This window comes from Monodon monoceros, unplaced genomic scaffold (assembly GCF_005190385.1).
Source record: "Monodon monoceros isolate NGI ecotype Baffin Bay Population unplaced genomic scaffold, NGI_Narwhal_1 Super_Scaffold_5, whole genome shotgun sequence".
NCBI classification, from domain to species: Eukaryota; Metazoa; Chordata; class Mammalia; order Artiodactyla; family Monodontidae; genus Monodon; species Monodon monoceros.
In genome coordinates, this window is record NW_021703782.1 from 84,922,492 (window position 1) to 84,936,995 (window position 14,504).

The following is a 14,504-nucleotide window of genomic DNA, read 5'->3' on the forward strand; positions in this document are numbered from 1 at the left end:
GTGGGTAGAGGTGCTCTTTTATAGAGGAAAGTCAGGAAGGACCCCGGTTAGGTGACGTTTGAGCAAAGACGTGAGTTTTGGAATGGAGAGTGAGCCGTGCCAGTATCCGGGAGAAGGGCATTATGGGCAAAGGGGATGCGGTGTGAAATAATCAGCCTACGTTACCTAGAGTATGATAACGGTGGAAGATAAGCCTGGAGAAGTAAGTGGTTGGCTTCCAGGTTGAATTAATGGTTTAATTAAGTTCTAACTAGAGACTAACGCCTGTATATTTTTAAGTTAAAGAAAGATACCTTTGCATCAGAGGAAGTAGCTTGGCAAGTGGCTGTTTTATTTCTATAGAGCTGTCATTCTTATGTTTCAGTCTTCTACATTTATTATGGTTCCAGTTTTACATTCCACTTATGTGTTGTTATTTGTTTTGTACAGAACTGCTTTGTGGCTTGCTTGATTTCTAGCAGAGATTTGCCTGTCGGAGTCAGTAGTGAAAATGCACATTAAGTCAATCATTCTTGAGGGATTCAAGTCCTATGCTCAGAGGACTGAAGTCAATGGTTTTGACCCCCTCTTCAATGCTATCACTGGTTTAAATGGTAGTGGGAAATCCAACATATTGGACTCCATCTGCTTTTTGCTGGGCATCTCCAACCTGTCTCAGGTAAAGTGTAAACTTTCTCATTTATGTGAATTTAAGTTTGAGGAGCCTCGAGGGAAACCTCATTGCACTTAGAGACTATTGCCAGTATCCTCTTCATTTGCATTTTTATGTGAAATATCTTATACCTCACCACAGTCCTTTAAAGTCCATATTTTAGGTGAGAAAATAGAAACTTAGAGGAGTTGCCTAAGGTTCATCTTCTTAAGATGTTTGGAGCAACACTGAAACTCAGGCATTCTCATTCCAGAGTTGTACCCTCACCCCATCCCTGCCCCCGCCCCCCCATTATAATGTCTTTTCAGGACCTTCTAATGGGATTGGATGAATAGTGAAATTCGTAGACACTGTCTTTCCTTAAATCTTTCAAATGAGCTTTTGTTAAGAAATGAGTAGAAAATAGTTCTCTTCAGGGTTGAAAAAGTCCTATGGAGAAAGGTGCCCATTTCAGGTTGTTACCCATTTTCTTTGCTCTTCTTGCTTATGAATGCCACTGCCTATCCTTGGCTGCTTAATGGATACTACATGGGTGATTTTCCGACAGCACGAAGCACATTTTTAGTGCTATTTTGCGTAGTATGGGGTTTTGTAACTGAAACTTTTCCTTTATTTTAGGTTCGGGCTTCTAATCTACAAGATTTAGTTTACAAAAATGGGCAGGCTGGTATTACCAAAGCCTCCGTGTCAATCACCTTTGATAATTCTGACAAAAAGCAGAGTCCTTTAGGATTTGAGATTCATGATGAAATTACAGTAACAAGGCAGGTGAGTGGCTACTAAATATTTGGTTACCTAGAAACTTGCAGGTCTGATGTGCGTTTTGGCAATGTGACTACTGGAGAGAGAAAGTTTATGAGCAAAATTGATGGATCAAATACTGACTAGATTCCTTAAGAATATCTTCCTTATGTTAAATTTTGATCATGCAAATTCCGCCGTGTACCAAGAGGATTGAAAGGGATCTGAAATCCATCAGTCCAAGCACTCAACCATGCTTAAATCTTGAACCACACTTGAGTCTTCTCTCTCTGTGCTGGAACACGTGTAGCTCTTGGGATCTTTCTGTGTTCTCAGGTAACCCATTCTGTTGTTGCAAAGGTCTAATTAGAAAGTTCTTCCTATATATTGAGCCAAAGTGCTGTCTTCAAGTTTTACACATTAATCCTCATTTTCTTGAGAGCATCAAGAGCAAATCTAATTTATTCCGTATTTCAATATTTAAGTGTTCTGTAAGTCTGTTTCCTAAGCTAACTCTCTATCTAGGTCTTTCAATTGATATTTAGTTGTTTATAGGTCTTTCAGTTGAATTGAATATAAATTTGCTCCAGGTTTTTATATCTTTTTTTTTTTTAATGCTTGGCACCTCAAATTACATATACCAGAATTGGTCTAGCTACGACAGGATTAAGCAGAATTGTTGCTTCTTTCATTTTTAAGTACTCTACTTCTATTTTTCTCAATATGATGTTGGAGACTTCATGATACATTGTGAATTCATATCTGATTTACTAAAAATCCCTGTAAATTGTTCATGTGTTATTACTTAGCCACATACTGCCAGTTCTGTATCTAAGCAGGTTTTTGAAACCAAGGAAGGACCTTACATCTGTCCCTTAAAATCTTTTTTTATTATAGTCAGACAATGTTTTCAGTTTGTCAAAATTTTATTTGAAAAAATTATGTTAATTCGCATTTACTCTCCAACTTAGCATTATGTAACTTAGATTTCCCTCTCTATTTTACTTTTTTTTTTTTTTTTTTTTTTTGCGGTACGCAGTCCTCTCACTGTGGCCTCTCCCGTTGCGGAGCACAGGCTCCGGACGCGCAGGCTCAGCGGCCATGGCTCACGGGCCCAGCCGCTCCGCGGCATGTGGGATCTTCCCGGAACGGGGCACGAACCCGTGTCCCCTGCATCGGCAGGCGGACTCTCAACCACTGCGCCACCAGGGAAGCCCTCCCTCTCTATTTTAATGAAAGCCTCTGGTTGGAAAAAAAAAAGGGCGGGGGATTGACTAGATTGGGACAGAATCCTGTTCTCTGTCATTAAGCATCTATCAAATAATAACCCTTTAAGGATTTTAAGTAAGTCTGCTACTAATCTACCCCAAATTCCTGTCCTCATGCAATCCATATGCCTGTATCTTCACCATAATTTTGTTATAAAGACTGTCTCAAATTACTTATGGGTAAATTAGGACTGTTGTTCAAATATATTAATAAATGATCTACCACCCTCATAATCCTGTCAGGGAAAAGGAGTGAATTAATATTTATTTAATATTTATTAAGTGCTTAATGTGTGCTGGGCATTGTTGAATGCACTGGGAAATACAGATAGAAAGAATGAGAAACACACCTTGTCTTTAAGGACCTCAAAATATGGGTGAGACAATCATACCCCAAAAATGATAATGCAAGTGCTGTAGTAGAGTGTGAACAAGCTGGTATCTAGTATAAGTTGTTCCTATTAAACCCATGCCGAAGTTCCATGGTTACTCTTTTTCTTTCAAGTATTTACCAGTCATGTCTTTTACTAATCCCTTTTAGCATCTTGACAGGGATTGATATTAAACTATTTGCCTTTCATTTTCAGTATCTGACTTCTTTTCCTTTGGAAATCAAAAGGGAGGAAGAGGGGTTAACCTCTGAGTATGGAAAATTGTAGAAAGAGGGTGATCAGGGATAGAAACTACAATCTACACATACTTGGAAACATGAAGCTAGAAGAGCCCTTAGAGACCTAATCCACTGCAGGGGAGGTTAGGAGGCTTGTGCTTGGTTACGTAACTAGTTAGTAAAAGTCCCTGGATTAGAAGCCAATTATCCTGACTCAGTCTCATATTCTTTTTGACCATGTCACACTTTCTTTATTATTTACCCTATATTGATTTTGTTTACCATTAGTTGGACAGAACAAACATGAAAAATAATGTATTTGGGAATTTATCATCATAGCACAAGATGTGTGTGTTCATTTATATCTTTTAAAATTCTTTCCCTTTTAGGTGGTTATTGGTGGCAGAAATAAATATTTAATCAATGGAGTAAATGCAAACAATACCAGAGTACAGGATCTCTTTTGTTCTGTTGGCCTTAATGTTAACAACCCTCACTTTCTCATCATGCAGGTATTTCGTTTGTGGTCTTATATCTCTTTCATAATAGTTTTGACATCTTTTATTTTTTAACTTATAAGAGAAGTGCTTCTGTTTGGATTTTTCATTTTTTATTTTACTATTAGCCTGCTGTTTGGGCACCTGTTAAGAAATGTGGGTTAGTTTTTTGTACTTACGTGTTCTAGTATATTGTATACATTTGAATTTTGAAGAATGTCTGGAAGTAATTTTCTTTGACTTATCTTGGAGGGCCATTGTTCCAAAAAATCAAGAAATGTTCAATAATTATGCTAACATTAATTTATATACTTACCTGTCTTAGAATTGGAGACTTCTACATCATTAATATTAACTGTTTCGGAAATATGGTCGAGTTAACTTTGTATCATTTAATAACATGTAATTTGTATCACTCGTGAGAAAGTGGGTAACAAAATTCTAGAGTTATAAGCTACCTTTGGTCTCAAATATAATAAAAGAAACATCTTTTCATGTAGGTGGAAGAAATAACTCCCAAAAGATTGGTGTATTAGGATACAACAGCTTCAGTGCAGATAAACATGTATGTCTTAGGTTATTCTTTCTGTATTTTGTTATTATCATAGTAAGTTTGCCAATTTTATTTTCAGGGCCGAATTACAAAAGTGTTGAATATGAAACCTCCAGAGGTAAGAGTACTCTTTAAGGACAGTAAAAATAGTAATTATAGATATTGTCTTAATCTTCTAGGTAATCAATTTTTTTAACATAATTTTTTCCATTATTAAAACTCTTGGAAACATTTAAGAATGATAAGTAGAGGAAATAGTTTTGTTTTTTAATATTTAACACTGTGCCCTGTTTTTTTTTTTAAGTTATGTAACAAACCTTCAGAGCCTTACTTTCCTCATCCATAAATTGGAGCCAATAATCCTTACCTCAGGGTCTGTTCTGAGGATTAAATGAGAATCCTTAAAAGAAGTAAAAGAAAAGTCTTAGGACCTTATTAAGCAAAATTTTTAAAAAATTATTTTTTTTAATTGAGATATAATTCATAAAGTAGTTTCAGGTGTACAACATAATGATTCTATATATATATACATATATTTAATATATGTATATATCACAAAATGATCACAGTAAGTCTACTCAACATTTGTCACCACACAGGTAAAATTTTTTTTTAAGATGAGAACTGTTAGGATTTATTCTGTCAGCACTTTTCAAATATGCAGTACAGTATTACTAACTGTAGTCACCATGCCATACATTACATCCTCAGGACTTAGAGTTTGTACCTTTTGACTACCTGTACTCATTTTGCCCACCACCCTTTCCCCACCTCTGGCAACCGCCAATCTGTTCTCTGTATCTATGAGTTCACTTTTTTTTTTTTTAAGAGTTTACATAGAAGTGAGATTATACTGTTTTTGTCTTTCTGTGTCTGACTTAATTTACTTAGCATAATGCCCTCGAGGCCCTACCCATGCTGTCACAAATGGCAGGATTTCCTTTTTGTATGGCTAAATAATACTCTATTTATTTATATATATAAATATCACATATTCTTTATCCATTCATCCATCAGTGGACACTTAGGTTGTTTCCATGTCTTGACTATTGCAAATAATGTAGCAGTGAACATGGGAGTGCAGATGTCTTTGGTTCCTTGAGATAAATGTCCAGAAGTGGAATTGTTGGATATGGTAGTTCTAATTTTTTGAGGAGACTTCATGCTGTTTCTCATAGTGGCTGCACCAATTTACAGTCCCACAAACAGTGCACAAGAGTTCCCTTTTCTCCACGTCCTCACCAGCACTTGTTATTTCTTGTCGTTTTGATAATAGCCATTCTGACAGGTGATATCTCATTGTGGTTTGGATTTACATTTGCCTGATGATTAGTGATGTTGACCATCTTTTCATGTACTTGCTGCCCATTTGTATGTCTTCTGTGGAAAGATATCTATTCATACCCTCTGCACATTTTTTTCATTTGATTTTTTTCTATTGAGTTGTATGAGTTCTTTGTGTATTTGGTTATTAACCGCTTATATATATGATTTACAAATATTTTCTCCCATTCAGTAGGTTGCCTTTTCATTTTGTTGATGATTTCCTCTGCTGTGCAGAAGCTTTTTAGTTTGATGTAGTCCCGCTTGTTCACTTTTGGTTTGGGTGCCTTTGCTTTTGGTGTCAAATCCAAAAAAAAATCATTGCCAAGACTGATGTCTAGGAATTTTATGTGCCCGATACAGTATTAAAAGAAATTTTGCCTCTATAAAGTAGCCTTTCTCAACTGGTGTTCCATGTCAGCCTATAGAAAAAGATTTGAGTGAAATTAATTCATTACATACAATGGATTGCTTAGGACATTAAGACTTAATTTTCTCTTAGAGCCCCCTTGAGAAGAGTTGGTACGAAGGAATGAACGTTTTGTATAAGCAAAAACTCTTTTGGTATTTTTTTTCTATGGAGAAGAACTAAGAAGATGACTGATAATTGATAATACTAGTCTGGTTTGACCATAGGTCATGCTTATTTTCTTTAGATAACATCTTAAGGGAAAACTTCTAATTCAAAACCTGTCAAATACATAGAAATCAAAATGGTTTTCAGAGAAATAATCCTCTTGAGATAGGGATTGATGGTGACTAGAAGCTTCTGAAAAAGGAGTGCTAGCAAAATTGTCCTACTTACAAAATTGTAATTAATATTTGCCTTTTTCAGAGTACTTCTCATGAATTATTTTACTTCATGTTTACTTCTCAGCAATGTTGTGAGATATTATCAGTACTCTGCAGAAGAAGAAACAGAGGCACAGAAAAAATTAAGTTACTTTCCCAAGTTCTTAAAGCATGTGCCACAGTTGGAATGCAGACGTTAGGCCATGCTTCATTCTTGTAGGAACAAAATGGCTGAAGTCTCACTTGGAACAATTTTAAGTAGAAATTTCTAAAATGAAAACTGAATGTTGTTAGCCTTTACTTTTTCTAAGACTCATATTTGAAGGAAAAGAGGAGGAAGGAATTACTGGCTTCAGTTTTAAAGGAAATGCACTCTGGAACCTCAGCATGGCATAAAGTTTGATTTTAGAATTGGAGTGAAGGCCAGAAATGTTTCTTGAATGTTAGGGTTATTAGCTAATATGCACAATTTTATGTACTTAACTTTTATGATCCGTAATTTTGTTAAGATACTTAGGTTAAGGCATTAAATAATATCCTTAATGTAAATTCCAATGAGACTCATTGTCTTGGATTCTTAAAACATTAATACAATCGTCTTTCCAGATTTTGTCCATGATAGAAGAAGCAGCTGGAACCAGGATGTATGAATACAAAAAGATAGCTGCCCAGAAGACTATAGAAAAAAAGGAGGCTAAGCTGAAAGAAATTAAGATGGTAATTAAATTTATATAAAATATTTTGAGAGAAGAGAGTACTTTTGCATTTAGAGTTTCTCTGCTGTAAAAAGGGAAATTCTACCACACCCCCGCTCCGCCCAGCCTTAGTTCAGTTTTCCTTAGTCTTACATCCTACTTCTCCCTTTTAAATTTCTTTAATGGTACTTAACATACTGAAAAATATGATCTTCCTTTATTTTCCAGATACTTGAAGAAGAAATTACTCCAACCATTCAGAAATTAAAAGAGGTATGTACTATATATGTGAGGACAGCCATCTAGAATGTTTCTCAAAATTGGTGATGTATCCACGATCATACACATGCACATGGGGATGAAATGTGTACCACTTCTCAGGAATTATTCTGGCGGATGAGATAAGGCGTTAGAGTTGGTAGTCCATACTTAGCCTTCTGCTTGTAGAGGACAGTGTACTTCATATCTATTAAGTCATAATGGCTTTGTAAATAGATTGCCTGTCTTAATCTCAGAAAATATGCCAGATTTTAATTCTTTGTTGAAGAGAGTCTAAATTTTCCTGTACATTTAGAATTGAATGGAATAATATTTCATAAAGATATGGCCCTCTCAGTGACTTTTCTTGGTAGAGTGAATAACTTCTCGGATAAAACGGGGCTGTCATTATAATTGCTGCTGTCAAGGCAATTGGTAAACGAAAGGTATTGAAACAGATGACTGTTTTCTCTATAATCTTTGCAGCTTCTGACATTGTAATTAGTGTTTCAGTGAAAGAATGTGTTTATAGCACATTGGTTTTAAATTATGTATTTAGGAATTTATTAAATGTTCATTAAAGTTTGATATTTCTCAAGCTCTCTTCTGAATCCATATAGTAGCATAGACATTATTGGAAAAACTGAAAAATTGTGATCTTGAAGGTTCTGCCTTTTGTATGTATGATTTAGTAGAAAACACTAGATCACGAGTTTAAACCTAGATGTCATGTTTGATTTTGACAAGTTCTTTCTAAATCTGAAAATATGGAGTGGTCATTTAATCACCCTGAATTTGTTTCTTCAAGTTAGGAACTTTTTGTTATTTTGTTACTTTGTCCCAGTAGGTCCTAACGGGAATCCAGTTTAGTAATGTGTGAGCAAATACTTATAAATAGTTACATGAATGAATGTTGGGTGGGCATCTTGGTAATACTACTACAAAGTACATCTAATAGTGCATCATTCATGGTTGTGTAGGTTGTATTTATATAGACTTCTTATTACTGCCAGTCTGTGAATCTTATGTCTGCATTTCTTTGTTAATCCCAACTGCATGATTATATTTGAGAAGAAATAACCACATTCACTAGAGATGGTATTATGCTATCTAACCATAGTTCTAATGTTATTTAAAGCTTTCTAAAATTTATAATCCATGATCGCTCAGTTTAAGACAAAATCCATTATATCATGTAGTGGGAAATTTTATACATGTTGCTGTATTTTGATTCTTTCCAAATTTGTTTAAAAATATGAATTTTGAGTTATACTTTACTGGTGATTTCTCTTTCAGGAAAGATCTTCCTACTTGGAGTACCAAAAGCTAATGAGAGAAATAGAACATTTGAGTCGTTTATATATTGCTTATCAGTTTTTGCTGGCTGAAGATACCAAAGAACGCTCAGCTGAGGAGTTAAAAGAAATGCAGGATAAAATTGTGAAGCTTCAAGAAGAATTGTCTGAAAACGATAAAAAAATAAAAGCACTTAGTCATGAAATAGAAGAGTTGGAAAAAAGAAAAGATAAGGTCAGGCATATATGTAAGAATAGAATATACACTCTGAAAAAGATATTACATTATATATTGTACAATAACTATTTAGGATTTACTGGGCATTGTCTTCTGTATCGATTTCTTAATCTTAAAGTATAATAATGAAATAGCTTATAAAAAGTCAATAATTTATGTAGAAATTATACAAGAAAAGGGCACCATGAACAAATTTTTAAGTACATTGATTGAACTGGGTGCATTTGATTATAGGAAATTGGAGGTATACTCCGATCTTTAGAAGATGCTCTTGCAGAAGCTCAGCGAGTTAATACTAAATCTCAGAGTGCCTTTGATTTCAAGAAGAAAAATCTGGCAAGTGAAGAGAACAAACGCAAAGAGCTGGAAAAAAATATGGTAGAGGTAAGCAAACGAGAAGTGTAATTTAATTCTAGTAGTATACATTTATCCATTCTGTTAATATTTATTGAGTGTCTGCTATGGATCAAGGGTAATTGTTTGGGGTAGGATGTAGCAATGGACAAAACACCTTGTGGGTCTTTGTTCCAGTGAGGGAAATGATGATAAAGATGATAAATAAGTGAAAAATATCATATGTTATATAGTGATAACTGATGTGGAGAGAAAATAAAGCAGTGGAGAGGGTTGTAGTATAGGGGATGGGGGTGTAGTTTGGGATTTTAAATTGGGTAGCCATCGAAGGTCTCATTGGGAGGGCTGTATTTCATTAAAGACCTGTAGGAGGTCAGAGAACAATGTAGATAAATTGGGAGGCTGTGGGGAAAGATGTTCCAGGCAAAAGAACAGCAATTGCCCCAAGTGCCTAAGGTACTGCAAAAGTAAAGAGATAAGTGTAGCTGGTTATCACTAAGTAGTAGAAATGCAGAAAGGTAATGGGGTGTAGGATCACATGTGATTTTGCAAAACATGTGAAGGACTTTGACCTTTATTCCGAGTGGCATGGGAAGCTGCTGGAGTTGGCTGAGCAGAAGCATGACGTTTTAATATTTTAATAGGACTATTGCTGTTTTGAGGATAAACTAAAGATAAATGGAAGAAGCAGGGAATCCAGGTAGTAGGTGTCCAGGTGATAGCCCTTGGATAAATGCAATAGAAGTTGGGATATTAGAGAAGTTGTGGGAATTTATGTGTATTTTAAGGATAGGTCCAGCAGACAGACCCAGTAGATTTTTTTTTTTAATTGAAGTATAGTTGATTTACAATGTTGTGTTAATTTCTGCTATACAGCAAAGTGACTCAGTTACATGTATATACTTTTTCATATTCTTTCCCATTATGGTTTATCACAGGACATTGAATATATAGTTCCTTGTGCCATACAGTAGGACCTTGTTGTTTATCCATCCTATATATAATAGTTTTCATCTGCTAGTCCCAAACTGCCAACCCATCCCTTCCCCACCCACCTCCCCCTTGGCAACGACAAGTCTGTTCTTTATGTCTGTGAGTCTTCCTGTTTCGTAGATATGTTCATTTGTGTCATGTTTCAGATTCCACGTATAAATGGTATCATATGGTATTTGTCTTTCTCTTTCTGACTTACTTTGCTCAGTATGATAGTCTCTAGGTCCACCCATGTTGCTGCAAATGGCATTATTTCGTTCTTTTTAATGGCTGAGTAACATTGCATTGTGTGTGGGTGTGTGTGTGTGGGTGTGTACATACACACTACATCTTTATCCATTCCTCTGTCCATGGACATTTAAGTTGTTTTCATGTCTTGGCTGTTGTAAGTAGTGCCAGCAGATTGGTTTTTGACTGTGAAAAAGGACTGAAGGATAACTCCAGAGATTTGTCTTTGACAGTGTGAAATATGGTTACCATTTGTTGAGTGGAGGATAATAGGCTTGAGGAGCCAGTTAGACATCTAAGTAGAGATGTTGGTTTGATAGTTGAATATATGAACCTTGAATCCAGGTTGAAAATACAAATCAAAATACATATGCTGGCATGCCCCAGGGCTAGTGCTCAGACTTCTTTTATATACACTCATTTCTTAGGTGATCCCATACAGCCCTATAGCCCTAAATACCGTCTATATATTGATGCCTTTCAAATCAATAATTAGCCTTGACTCCTTCTTTGAAGGACTCATTTGTCAAGCTATTTAATTGACATTTTTATATGGATGACTTTAGAAGTCTAAAACTTAACATAACCAAAATAGAACTCTTAAATTTTCCCTACCTACCCAAACCTGCCTGAGTTACTGAATTTTTCTCATGTAAGTAAATGATACCGCTATTAACCTAGCTGTTCACTCCAGAACCTGGAGTCCTCCTGAATTTTCCCTTTTCTCTCAAACTCTATGGTATCTAGTTCATCAACAAATTCTGTTGACTCTAAAAGTATATCCAGAATACAGCCACTTTTCACACCTCCTTCACTGCTAACCTGGTTGAACCCATCACCTCCCAGGAGGGATACTCAGTAGTGTCCTTAATAGTTACCTTGCTTTCACTTGCTCACTGTGCTCCAACCACAGTTCCTCTAACACCCAAGCATATTCCTCAGAGCTTGCCAAGTATGCTGTCCTCCTAGTATTAGCATGATCACTCCTTTTGTTTCATTTAGGTTTCTGCTCAAAATATCATCACAAAAGGGCTTCCTTCATCATTCTTAAAACAGTAGTCCCATCATTTCTTGTCCCTTTACCTTGCTTTAGTTATTTGTTTACTATGTCTTCCACCTTAGAAATGTAGGCTCCCTGAGGACCCTATGTCTTTAATGTCTAGAATAATGCCTGGTACATATCTAATAAATGTCCAATGAATCATGAATTAAGTGAGCCAAAATTTCTGGTCACTTTCATGTAAATATGACTAGATTTTTTTTTTCTTTTTTTTTTCTTTCAGTGCTGGTATCTTACATAGCATTAGATACCTGGTTACTAGAACTTAAAAGGTGTTAAGTGTTAGTAATGCTGTTCCCATAATTATTTAACACTTAAATTTATGGCCTTTAATAGCTTATATTTTCCTATTCATGCTCTTAATCCTAAAATCTCTACTTTGAAGCTTTGGGTAGGGTGGTTATTATTTCAATTTTATAGGTTTAGAACTTGATTTTTAGTTTTTTCAAGTGGTTTGTTTAAATTTGCAATGATGTTTTAGTTCACTGTCTCCCAGATTTGACTATAACATACGGAATGAAAGTATTATTAGGATAAGAGGTACATTTATCCTAAAAACTGAGAAAGGCTGAATTTCAAAATGGGAATAAAGTATAAAGTTATGATGGTTAAATTACCATGTTCACTTCAAATTGCTGTGAAATTTGATGACATAAAGGTATATGTGTTTAAGAAAATGGATGGCTTTCTAAAATATAATACTTTCCAATCTGAAACTCTTCCTAAAGGATTCTAAAACTTTAGCAGCAAAGGAAAAAGAGGTTAAAAAGATGACAGATGGGCTGAGTGCCCTTCAAGAAGCAAGTAATAAAGATGCTGAAGCTTTGGCTGCTGCACAGCAGCACTTCAATGCTGTTTCCGCTGGCCTGTCCAGTAATGAAGATGGAGCAGAAGCAACTCTTGCTGGTCAAATGATGGCCTGTAAAAATGACATAAGTAAAGTTCAGACAGAAGCCAAACAGGTAAACATAGACAGTAAGCACTATGTGATTGCAGTTTTTTTTTATTTTTTTATTTTCATTTTTTTTTGAGAAGCTCCTTCACATTATGCTTTGGCAGTTGTTATAAAATGTTGAAAATAATCAGATCAATATCAAGGAACTTTTTATTGTTTACTATATTCTGTCACTCTTTAGCACCTAAAACAATGAAATTCAAATATGTTGATTGCTAACTGTTGACAATGTTAGTTTATAAATGTTAGTTTATAATGTTAGTTTAAGATGTTATAAAACGTAAAATACCTTTATAGATTAATTGAAATTATAAGTGCCATAAATGCTCTGTTCTGCTTTCAGCATTGTATGGAATATTTGAGGTTAGTTTGTTTTCATCTTTTTGCTATTTTATTGACATAAAATTGAAGTTTTCAGCTTTAACAGGAAAACAAAAATGTCTTCATTTCTATGTCCACCACACTTAGTTCTTTAAAACTTTGTTTCTGAAACTTTGTAGTATCCTCCTTGGAAGTATCTCTACCTCTCATTTACCCCCATTCCAGTCTTTGGTTTCCCTACTCTGATTTCATAATCTTCAATGGCTTTTCGATCTATAAAATGGTTTTCATATTTGTTCAGATAGTTGTGCAGCTTAGAAGTCCTATGAACGCAGGAGTTTTGATGGCAGAAAGAAAAAATGTATATATACACACGCACATTCTTTTGTTTTTTCATGGAGGACTGATCTTTAAAAATATACACAGATGTGTGTGTATTAATCCCATTCAAGGCTTTCTATTATATATTTGCAACTTTTTCATTCGAAGCTTATGGTCACAAAAAAGGTGGTGGTCAGTTTTTTTTTGTTAACTTATTTTATATTGGGAAAAGTCCACCATTCAGTTTTAAAGGAAGTATACAGTCATTTAGATCTTAGAATACTAGTTCATGGTTTTAAGGAATAGTGCTCAATTATATAAACTAGCATTTAAACATCAGACTTATAGCTTTTAAATTTTTCTGTCAGTTTAGCTTCCTTTTCCTGTATAATTTTATTTCTCATTGTTCAATACAGTTGTACAGTTAATTATACAACACAAATATACATAAATACAAACATGCATATCTAAGTGGAAAAGGAGGGAAGAAAGTGATAGAAATAGCTTTCTATTTTGTTTTTAATTTAACCAGCTAATGATAGTTATTCTTTGATATAATTTTTAAGCTCATTGATATCAGTTTTATAAATATTAAAAATATGGACTTAAATTGCAAATTATTTAATGATTGGAGCTTTTATTCATTTATATTCTGAGTAGTGTTTTGAGGTGAAAACATTGGGAAATGATCTACTGAGATATTGATCCAAGTGACCAAACAGTTACATTTTTAAGGCTGATGTCTCTTAAAGCAATCTGAATCTGTGGCCATTTTATCACTAGCACTGTCTGCCTCATATAGTCTGTTACATTTTTCTGTTATAGGCTCAGATGAAGTTGAAACATGCCCAACAAGAATTAAAGACTAAACAAACAGAAATTAAGAAGATGGATGGTGGCTATAGGAAGGATCAAGAAGCTTTAGAAGCTGTGAAGAAACTTAGAGAAAAACTTGAAGCCGAAATGAAAAAGCTAAATTATGAAGGTTGGTCTTTAAAGATGTTAAATCATTAGAAAGTAGTGATTATTGATAGAAACTTCCTTAAATAAAGGAAATAGCAAGTAGGAAATATTTTATCCCATTAATATTAATGGATATTAGTATAGGAATTATTTATAAATATAGTCACAAAAAATAAGTATAAATCAACCCTTTGAATTTTTGAAAGCTCAATACTGAGAATTTCCTGCTTTAGTCACTCTGAAGTGCCACTTGAAAACTCAAAAATGTTATTTATATATTTCTACATTAGTAGGTATCCAATTCATATGTTGTTTCTTGGCATGAAAATGGTGTTATGTGTTGGAAATATGTCTACTTGACACTTGATAGAAATTTGAATGTCAAGC

General features: G+C 34.6%; 1 protein-coding gene across 1 annotated transcript in view; it reads left to right on the forward strand.

Moving 5' to 3' along the window:
* The first annotated feature begins 425 nt into the window (after nt 1–425).
* Nucleotides 426–14,504, forward strand: part of SMC2 (structural maintenance of chromosomes 2) — a 50,574-nt gene continuing 36,495 nt past the window's right edge. The window contains exons 1-10 of the mRNA XM_029203792.1: nt 426–658; nt 1,271–1,420; nt 3,661–3,783; nt 4,401–4,439; nt 7,043–7,153; nt 7,360–7,404; nt 8,686–8,919; nt 9,157–9,306; nt 12,286–12,519; nt 13,980–14,139. Of these exons, the coding sequence (XP_029059625.1) occupies nt 491–658; nt 1,271–1,420; nt 3,661–3,783; nt 4,401–4,439; nt 7,043–7,153; nt 7,360–7,404; nt 8,686–8,919; nt 9,157–9,306; nt 12,286–12,519; nt 13,980–14,139 (1,414 nt within the window). The 5' untranslated portion in view covers nt 426–490. The remainder of the gene's footprint in view (nt 659–1,270; nt 1,421–3,660; nt 3,784–4,400; nt 4,440–7,042; nt 7,154–7,359; nt 7,405–8,685; nt 8,920–9,156; nt 9,307–12,285; nt 12,520–13,979; nt 14,140–14,504) is intronic.